This window comes from Megalopta genalis, unplaced genomic scaffold (genome assembly GCF_051020955.1).
Source record: "Megalopta genalis isolate 19385.01 unplaced genomic scaffold, iyMegGena1_principal scaffold0625, whole genome shotgun sequence".
In the NCBI taxonomy this organism is placed as follows: Eukaryota; Metazoa; Arthropoda; class Insecta; order Hymenoptera; family Halictidae; genus Megalopta; species Megalopta genalis.
The window spans coordinates 107,146-118,147 of NW_027476694.1; the positions used below are offsets into that span (position 1 = coordinate 107,146).

Here is an 11,002-nt window from a genome sequence, read left to right on the forward strand (position 1 = left end):
CTCCTAACTCCCGGCCCACCGTTTTGGGGCATTCTCACTGGATTTGGGATTGCAGTGGTTGGACCGTAATTCCTTGCCGCCCACCCTAGGTCAAAAGAAGTAGTTAGGACCGAGGTGATATTAGGCATGACTCCGGTCCTCTAGGGGACAGACAAGACGGAACAGACAGACAGAAAGCACAGAATATCAGAAGAGTACAGAACATTTTTAGAGCTTCAGAAGAGGACACCTTAGACTTTCAGACAGAACAGAACAGAAGACATAGAGAGATACGCGTAACGGTTAGGTTGCGTGTTACAAATAGAGTACTAGCATTTCATTTAGTCCCACTACAGTGGGTGGTCCTTCGAGTTAGTCGGCACCAAGTGCAATATTCAGAGGATCTCCGTCATCCATCTGATGGGTCCTCAACATTTGGTCCTTCGAGCCGGATCTAAGAACGCACAGACGAAGTGACAGTACAGCAGAAGCTACAGCCACGCAGTACAGTGTATCACGAGAGCACCAACACCTGGCTTCAATCAGGAATCTCAGGAGCTCAGTGACGAGAAGTTTCTTCCGGAGGCTACAGCATCCAGAGAAGGCAGTGCATATAGCTTCAGAGCAGTGCAACACCACAGAAGTCCAGCAACCCAGCAGGACAATCACGCAGCAGTTCAACATCATTGCAGAACAACGGAGCATCCCAGTGCAGCCAACAGGCATCGACAGCAGTACCAAGTGTCCCAGCCCAAGTGATAAGTACTTTTATAGTCCCATTTGCGTCAGTAAATCACTATGGCGGAAGATCTCAAACCGTTGATGATCGAGCGCGGAACGGTCAAGGCTGCACTCACGCGGTTATGACATTTATTTGCAAATTCGCGACCACGACCTCGGTGGGATCTCTTAAGTAACGGTTAGATGCAAATGTATGTCTCCTTGACAATTTTAATAGAGTTCAAACGAGAATCGAAATACTCGTAGCTGGAACGGACGCTGAAGCAGCGCACGCGATCGAGCGCGAAGAATTCGAGACGGCGTATTTTCATCTGATAGATAAAGTCGAAATAGTCATTGCCCGTGCCACTCCGGAGCAGAGTAGGATAACCACGAACAGCCCGATATCCGCGCAGACTGCAGATACCGCAATAAACGTTAGATTACCGACACTGCAACTGCCTTCCTTTGATGGCAATTACAGTGATTGGGTGAAATTTAAAGACACATTTACATCAGTGATTCACGAGAATAATTCATTAACAGACATACAACGGTTCCATTATTTAAATACCTCACTCAAGGGGGTAGCGGCTTGTGTGATTCAAGCGTTAGGCATGTCCGGAACAAATTACAGACATGCATGGGAATTACTCAAGTCGCGATATGAAGATTCCACAAGTCTCAAGCGGCATCATGTAAATTCATTACTTGATTTAAAATCCATTCAAAGGGAATCAGACATCACATTGCGGGAATTTCTGGACGAAGCTACAAATCATAGAATAGCGTTAATGTCTTTGGGTGAATCGGTTGAAACTTGGGATACCATGTTAGTTCCATTATTGTCCAGAAAGTTAGGTCAAGTGTCCATGAGAGAATGGGAAAGGAGAATAATATCTCAGTCGGAAATGCCTACATTTGGTCAATTATCTGCGTTTATAGAAGAACGTTCCAAATATTTAGCAAATATCGCGGTCAGTGTTCAGGTAGCTGCATCCAGGGTCGACCAGCGACCTCGAGGAACAAATAATACCCCTCGTTACAACTACATAGCTTCGCATGTAGTTAACTCAGCCGGGTGCCCCGCATGCAAGGCCAATCACGCGATATATAACTGTGAGAAATTTAAGAACAGCGATTTAAATACAAAAACAAAGATAGTGCAAGAAGCCCGGCTGTGTTTCAATTGTTTGTCATCGGCACATCGGGTACGGGCGTGTACACGGAGTCATTGCAAACAGTGTGGAAGGAAGCATCATTCCTTATTACATAATCCCGAATTCAAACGCGCAGAAGAAGGCTACGCGGCTACAGGAGAATCAGATTCGCGAGAACCCCCAGTACTCACAGCTAACGTAGCAAATACAATAGGGCATGCCGTATTATCAACAGCAATAGTTTATGTCAAGGACAAGGGGAGTCACATAAATGCAGGGTATTATCAGATTCGGGATCTCAAGCAAATTTTATAACCACGGAATTTTGCAAACGACTCGGCATCAAACCGACTGCAATAAGTTCAACAGTGACAGGATTAGGAAGGGCAGTAAATTCCATAGAAGGTAGAGCAACATTAACAATTCATTCGCGATATAATAAATCTCAACACACGGTACAATGCCTATCAATAGAAACTATCACGTCAGACATGCCCAATTTTCAGATACATAGAGAAAAAATAGAAATTCCAAGTCACATAGAGCTAGCCGATCCAGAATTCCATTTACAACGGCCAATAGATATACTCATTGGAGCAGGTCTATTTTGGACATTGCTATGTGTCGGTCAACATAAATCAACTTCCAACCTGCTCTTGCAAAAGACCCAACTCGGTTGGGTTTTGGGAGGCACTCCTACCTGGGCAGACAAGAAATTATCACAAGACAATAAGTGTTGTTTAGCCACACTCAATGACCTACAATCTCAATTAGAGAGGTTTTGGGACATAGAGGAACTAACCCCAAGCGATACTAGGTTAATCGATGAATGCGAGGCACATTTTAGGGAAACCATAAGACGAGACACGGACGGTAGATATATCGTTAGAATACCGTTTAAATCCAACGCAAATGAATTAGGTACTTCGCGAGCGCAAGCTGAACGGCGGTTATAATCGTTAGAAAGGTGGTTAGCAAGATATCCAGAAAAAAGTCAGCAGTATACAGAATTCATGTCAGAATATGAGACGTTAGGGCATATGTCGCGCATTGTAGAAGGTACACACGAGCAATCCGCCTACTAACTTCCCCACCACGCTGTATTCAAGGAAGGCAGCACGACAACGAAGCTTCGTGTTGTGTTCGATGGATCAGCAAAATCCTCATCAGACCTTGCATTGAACGACATCCAATTAGTGGGCCCTACAGTTCAAAGCGATTTAATTTCCATTTTAATTCGTTTTCGATATAATCGGTACGTCCTGTCGACCGATATTGCTAAAATGTATCGACAAATTTTAGTTCATCCAGCAGATAGGAAGTATCAAAGACTTTTGTGGCGAGCACAGCCCCATCTCCCAGTCCAAGAGTACGAGTTAAACACAGTAACTTATGATACAGCATCCGCTCCTTTCCTAGCGACTCGTACTCTGCACGAAATTGGACTGACCTGTGCTCACACATTTCCGACGAGCAGTAAGGTTATAATCAATGATTTTTACGTAGACGATTTATTAACTGGGGCTCAAACAGAAAAAGGAAATAGAAACGCTGAAAAGGGAGCTGACGCAAATTCTATCACAAGCAGGTATGGACCTTCGTAAATGGGCAAGCAATTGCCCGACAGTTACAGCAACAGACAGTACAGAGAGAAATCGCGAAATCGCCGTAGATAAAGACCCAAAAACGTTAGGCCTCTTGTGGTCACCGACGACCGACCACTTAATGTTTAGAGTAGAATCCCCACAGAACCAGCGTGTCACAAAACGTACTATTCTTTCTGAAATAGCTCAAATTTTTGACCCGTTAGGTCTAATATCCCCCATTGTAATAGTCGCAAAATTGATCCTACAACAACTATGGCAGACTCAGATAGGTTGGGATCAATCAATACCGCAGAACCTGCATAGTCAATGGCTCCAATACCGCCAAGATATTAGCAAGGTAGGAGCAATGAACATCTCGCGATGTGCAATTTCTGAGTGTTTAGATGATATAGAACTGCACGGGTTTTCAGACGCGTCCGAGAAGGCGTACGGGGCTTGTGTTTACCTGCGCTCTAGGGATCTGTCAGGTAGTTGGGTAACGCGCTTATTGTGTGCAAAGTCCAGAGTCGCACCGCTCAAAACCATTTCATTACCGAGATTAGAATTATGCGGTGCATTATTACTAGCAAATGTAGTAAGCAAAGTTAGAATAGCATTAGACACAGTAAGGTTTAAGGAATACCTGTGGACAGATTCGACGATCACCCTCGCCTGGCTTCGATGCTCCCCAAACAAATGGAAAACCTTCGTAGCCAATAGAGTATCGCAAATTCAAGGTTTAACGTCAAGTGATAGTTGGAGACATGTAGCCTCTGAAGACAACCCGGCAGATTTAATTTCGCGAGGCACAAAACCAGGTACATTACAGAACACAACCATTTGGTGGGACGGTCCCACCTGGTTACGTCAGAGCTCAAGTCTATGGCCTAGCGCGTTAGATAACCCTATCGACGTTCCGGAAGAGAAGGAAAGGAAACCGGTTATGTTGACTATATCGACTGCAGAGAGTAGCATTGTCAGGATATTTTCAACCTATACGCGATTACTCAGAAGCATAGCATACTGTCTCAGATTTGCCAAATTTATGAGAAATCGAGTTAAAAAATTAGAAGGTGACGCATCAGGTTCGCTAATAACGGGTTCATTGACAACAATAGAAATCAATGCAGCGAGAACACGTTTGGAATTACTTGCGCAAAGGCAGGCATTTTCGACAGAGATCAGATTAGTACAAACGCAACAAGCACTTCCAAATTCCAGTGCGCTACGGTCCCTAAATGTATTTCTGGACAATGGCGGACTACTCAGGGTGGGCGGAAGACTATCCAACGCACCCATAGACTACGATCAAAAACATCCGATCATATTGCCACCAAAGCATCCGCTAACGGATTTAATAATCAAATGCGAACATCACAGGTTAATGCATGCGGGATGTCAGGCTGTTTTAACGTCATTACAAACAAGGTATTGTTTAGTCTCAGCAAAACATAATGTAAAACGAAACATACGGAAATGTGTAAGGTGCTTTAAAACAAACCCATTGAGTCAAACCTATCAGATGGGTCAATTACCTGCGTCGAGAGTCACCCCAGTGCGACGTTTTTTTACCTGTGGAGTCGATTACGCAGGCCCATTTTTTACAAAGGAAAGAACGAGAAGCAAGGTAACAGTCAAGGCATACCTATGCATTTTTGTATGTTTCGTTACGAAGGCCGTACATTTAGAATTAGCTACCGGCTTGAGTACCGACGCTTTCATAAACTGTTTCCGGCGTTTTATTGCCCGACGGGGACGATGTCATTGTATAATATCCGATAACGGTACAAACTTCATTGGGGCGCGGAATGAGCTAGTTGAGCTAAATATCTTAATTAAGGACAAACAACACAACGAAAAAATTGCAAACGCACTAAGACAGGAATCCATCGAATGGCGATTAATTCCTGCGCACTCTCCACACTTTGGTGGATTGTGGGAGGGAGCGGTCAAATCTGCTAAATACCACCTCACACGCGTTATAGGAGATCAGAGGCTCACGTTCGAAGAGCTATATACGTTACTGACGCAAATAGAATCCAGTTTAAATTCACGTCCACTTTCACCATTATCCTCAGATCCCACAGATCTAAACCCTTTGACTCCTGGGCATTTTTTAATTGGTACTGCCCTTACAACACTGCCATCTGATGACCTACGAGATATCAAGGTCACTCGACTCAACAGATACCAGCTAATCCAGCAAATGGTCCAGCATTTCTGGCAAAGGTGGCAGCGGGAAGGTATACAACAGTTACAGCAACGACACAAATGGCAGCATTCCACCACGTCGAAATTAGCCGTGGATTCCTTGGTAATCATCAAGGAGGACAATCTACCCCCGTTACAGTGGAGCATGGGAAGAATCGTTCAGGTACACCCTGGTACAGATGGAGTGATTCGTGTCGCAACAGTCAGAACGTGAACCGGAACAATTAAACGACCCGTGACAAAATTGTGTATAATACCTTTAGATCACTTAGAAATGTCACACGAGGTGTAGCGCAACTATGTATAGTGTAAATTTCGATCATTGTAAATATTGTAATATTCACACAGAATACGTAGATTGTAATCAAATCATAAGCTTACACTTATATGGGTTAACAAATATAGACATAGTTGAACATGCGATGCATGTTCAAGGTGGGCGGTATGTTCCGGCCAAGTGGCCACGATTTATGGCAGGGGCCATGTGCTTGGGTACCCAGACGGTATGGGTCTGGCCCGGGCCGTTCCCGGGCACATGCAGCACCTTCATAACGTCTCCTGGTCCTTGATTACGGTCCAGTCAATTACGGTTGGGTCTGGCATTGTTCGGGCACGTAGGCCCATCAGCGCGGGATGTCTAGCAGGAGTTATTTTGCCACTCTCCCTCCTAACTCCCGGCCCACCGTTTTGGGGCAGTCTCACTAGATTTGGGATTGCAGTGATTGGACCGTAATTCCTTGCCGCCCGCACTAGGTAAAGAGAAGTAGGGAGGACCGAGGTGATATTAGGCATGACTCCGATCCTCTAGGGGACAGAAAACACGGAACAGACAGACAGAAAGCACAGAACATCAGAAAAGTACAGAACATTTTTAGAGCTTCAGAAGAGGACACCTTAGACTTTCAGACAGAACAGAACAGAAGACATAGAGAGATACGCATAACGGTTAGGTTGCGTGTTACAAATAGAGTACTAGCATTTCATTTAGTCCGACTACAGTGGGTGGTCCTTCGAGTTAGTCGGCACCAAGTGCAATATTCAGAGGATCTCCGTCATCCATCTGATGAGTCCTCAACAGCAAGTATTTGAAGCTAAACCATTTGTTTCGCATGGATTTGAAGCTAAGCCATCTACTTCGCATTGATTTGAAGCTGAATCATGTGTTCCGCTTGGATTTGAAGTTCACTCGTTTGTTTCGCCTGCATTTGAAGCTATATCACTTATATCGCAAGTATATGAATCTAAATAATCTGTGTCGCATGGATTTGATGCTAATCCTTCTACTTCGCATTGATTTGAAGCTGAATCATGTGTTTCGCATTGATTTGAAGATAACTCGTTTGTTTAGCATGAAGTTGAAGCTAACTCATGTATATCACAAGTATTTGAAGCTAAACCATTTGTTTCGCAAGAATTTGAAGATAAGCCTTCTGCTTGGCATTGATTTGAAGCTAACTCATTTGTTTCGCATGCATTTGAAGCTATATCACTTATATCGCAAGTATTTGAAGCTAAACCATTCGTTTCGCATGGATTTGAATCTAAGCCATCTACTTCGCATTGATTTGAAGCAGAATCATGTGTTTCGCTTGGATTTGAAGGTCACTCGTTTGTTTCGCCTGCATTTATAGCTATATCACTTATATCGCAAGTATATGAATCTAAATAATGTGTATCGCACGGATTTGATGCTAATCCTTCTACTTCGCATTGATTTGAAGATAAATAATGTGTTTCGGATGGATTTGAAGATAACTCGTTTGTTTAGCATGCAGTTGAATCTATGTCACTTATGTCGCAAGTATATGAATCTAAATAATTTGTGTGGCATGGATTTGATGCCACACAAATCCATAAATCTAAGCCTTCTACTTCGCATTGATTTCAAGCTATATCAAGTGTGTCGCATGGATTTAAAGCTAATTCGAGTGTTTCGTCTGCATTTGAAGCTATGTCACTTATATTCGCAAGTATTTGAAGCTAAATCATTTGTGTCGCATGGATTTGATGCTAAGCCTACGGCTTCGCATTGATTTGAATCTAAATCATGTGTTTCGCATGGATGTAAAGCAAACTCGTGTGTTTCGCCTGCATTCGAAATTATATCACGTATAAGCGCAAGTATTTGAAGCTAAATCATCTGTGTCGCATGGATTTGAAGCTAAGCCTTCTACTTCGCATTGATTTGAAGCTACATCATGCGTTTCGCATGAATTTGAAGCTAACTCGTGTGTTTGTCCTGCATTTGAAGCTATATCACTTATATTCGCAAGTATTTGAAGCTAAATCATTTGTGTCGCATGGATTTGATGCTAAGCCATCGGCTTCGCATTGATTTGAAACTAAATCATACGTTACGCTTGAATTTGAAGCTCACTCGTTTGTTTCGCATGCAGTTGATGCTAAATCATGTATATCACAAGTATTTTAAGCTGAACCATTTGATTCTCATGAATATTAAGCTAGACCATGTGTTTCGCATGAATATTAAGCTAGACCAAGTGTTTTGCATGAATTGGAAGATAAATCATGTGTTTCACATGGATTTGAAGCTGACTCGTTTGTTTCGCCCGCATTTGAAGCTATATCACTTCTATCGCAGTGATTTGAATCTAAATCATGTATTTCGCTTGATTTGAAGCTAACTAGATTGTTTCGCATGCAGTTGAACCTATATAATGTATATCACAAGTATCTGAAACTGCACCATTTGTTTCGCATGAATATTAAGCTAAACCATGTGTTCCGCATGAATTTGAGCTAAATCATGTGTTTCGCAAGGATTTGAAGCTAACTCGTTTGTGTCGCCAGCATTTGAATCTATATCACATATATCGCAAGAATTTGAAGCTAAATCATTTGTTTCGCATGTATTTGGAGCTAAGTCTTCTATTTCGCACTGATTTGAAGCTAAATCATGTGTTTCGCATGGATTTGAAGCTAACTCGTTTGTTTCGCCTGCATTTGAAGCTATATCTCTTATATTCGCAAGTATTTGAAGGTTAATCATTCGTTTCGCATGGATTTGAAGCTAAGCCTTCTACTTCTCATTGATTTGAAGCTGAATCACGTGTGTCGCATGGGTTTGAGGCTAACTCGTTTGTTCGCATGCAGTTGTAACTAAATCATGTATAAAAGAAGTATTTGAAGCTAAACTATTTGTTTCGCATGGATTTGAAGCGAAGCCTTTTACTTCGCATTGATTTGATGCTAAATCATGTGTTTCTCTTGGATTTGAAGCTAAACCATTTGATTCGCATGGATTTGGAGCTAAGCCTTCCACTTCGCATTGATTTGAAGCTAAATCATGTGTTTCGCATGGATTTGAAGCTAACTCGTTTGTATCGCATGCAGTTGATGCTAAATCATGTATATCACAAGTATTTGTAGCTGAACCATTTGTTTCGCATGGATTTGGAGCTAAGATTTTCACTTCGCATTGATTTGAAGCTAACTCGATTGTTTCGCATGCATTTGAATCTATATCACTTACATTGCAATTATCTGAAGGTAAATCATTTGTTTCTCATGTACCAGAAGCTAAGCCTTCTGCTTCGCATTTATTTGAAGCTAAATCATGTATATCAGAAGAATTTGTAGCTAAACCATTTGTTTCGCATGGTTTCGAAGATAAACCTTCTACTTCGCATGTTTTGAAGCTAAATCATGTGTTCCGTATCGATTTGAAGATAACTCGTTTGTTTCGCCTTCATTTGAAACTTAATCATGTATATCACACGTATTTGAAGCTAAACCATGTGTTTCGCATGGATTTGAAACTAAGCCTTCTACTTCGCATTGATTTGAATCTAAATCATGTATTTCGCTTGTATTTAAAGCTAACTAGATTGTTTCGCATGCAGTTGAACCTATATCATGTATATCACAAGTATCTGAAGCTGCACCATTTGTTTCGCATGAGTATTAAGCCAATCCATGTGTTCGGCATGAAATTGAAGCTAAATCATGTGTTTCGCATGGCTTTGGCGCTAACTCGTCTGTTTCGCCTGCATTTGAATCTATATCACATATATCGCAAGAATTTGAAGCTAAATCATTTGTTTCGCATGGATTTGAATCTAGGTCTTCTATTTCGCATTGATTTGAAGCTAAATCATGTGTTTCGCCTGGATTTGGAGCTAACTCGTTTGTTTCGCCTGCATTTGAAGCTGAATCATGTATATCACAATTATTTGAAGCTGAACCATTGTTTCGCATGGATTTGAAGCTAAGCGTTCTACTTCGCATTGATTTCAAGGCTATATCATGTATTCGCTTGGGTTTGAAGCCAACTCGTTTGATTCGCATGCAGTTGAAGCTAAATCATGTATATCACAATTATTTGAAGCTGAACCAATTGTTTCGCGTGAATTTGAAGCTAAGCCTTCTACTGCGCATTGATTTGAAGCTAAATCATGTGTTTCGCTTGGATTTGAAGCTAACTCGTTTGTTTCGCCGGCATTTGAACCAATATCACTTATATTCTCCAGTATTTGAAGATAAATCATTCGTTTCGCATGGATTTGAAGCTAAGCCTCCTCCTTCGTATTGATTTGAAGCTAAATCATGTATTCGCTTGGATTTGAAGCCAACTCGTTTGTTTCGCCTGCAGTTGAAGCTGAATCATGTATATCACAATTATTTGAAGCTGAACCATTTGTTTCGCATGGATTTGAAGCTCAGCCTTCTACTTCGCATTTATTTTATGCTAAATCACGTGTTTCGCATTGATTTGAAAATACCTCGTTTGTTTCGTCTGCATTTTAACCAATATCACTTATATTCGCCAGTATTTGAAGATAAATCATTCGTTTCGCATGGATTTGAAGCTAAGCCTCCTACTTCGTATTGATTTGAAGCTAAATCATGTGTTCGCTTGGTTTTGAAGTCAACTCGTTCGTATCGCCTGCAGTTGAAGCTAAATCATGTATATCACAATTATTTGAAGCTGAACCATTTGTTTGGCATGGATTTGAAGCTAAGCCTTCTACATCGCATTTATTTGATGCCAAGTCACGTGTTTCGCATTGGTTTGAAGATAACTCGTTTGTTTCGCCTGCATTTGAACCAATATCACTTATATTCGCCAGTATTTGAAGATAAATCATTCGTTTCGCGTGGATTTGAAGCTATGCCACCTACTTCGTATTGATTTGAAGCTAAATCATGTGTTTCGCTTGGATTTGTAGCTAACACGTTTGTTTCGAATGCAGTTGAATCTAAATGATGTATATCACATATATTTGAAGCTGAACAATTGTTTCGCATGAATATTAAGCTAAACCATGTGTTTCGAATGAATTTGAAGCTAAATCATGTGTTTCGCATGGATTTGAATCTAACTCG

The 11,002-nt window shown here is 41.5% G+C and overlaps 1 protein-coding gene across 1 annotated transcript; it reads left to right on the forward strand.

Annotated features, from left to right (window-relative positions):
- Positions 1-484: 484 nt before the first annotated feature.
- Positions 485-5,819, forward strand: LOC143263460 (uncharacterized; the record flags this gene model as incomplete). The annotated part of the gene is made up of 9 exons (XM_076528419.1): positions 485-734; positions 938-1,688; positions 1,996-2,057; positions 2,137-2,314; positions 2,366-2,780; positions 3,162-3,340; positions 3,393-4,873; positions 4,931-5,072; positions 5,286-5,819. Coding segments are annotated over 9 exons (3,992 nt in total), but the record flags the coding sequence as incomplete, so codon positions are not given.
- Positions 5,820-11,002: the final 5,183 nt, after the last annotated feature.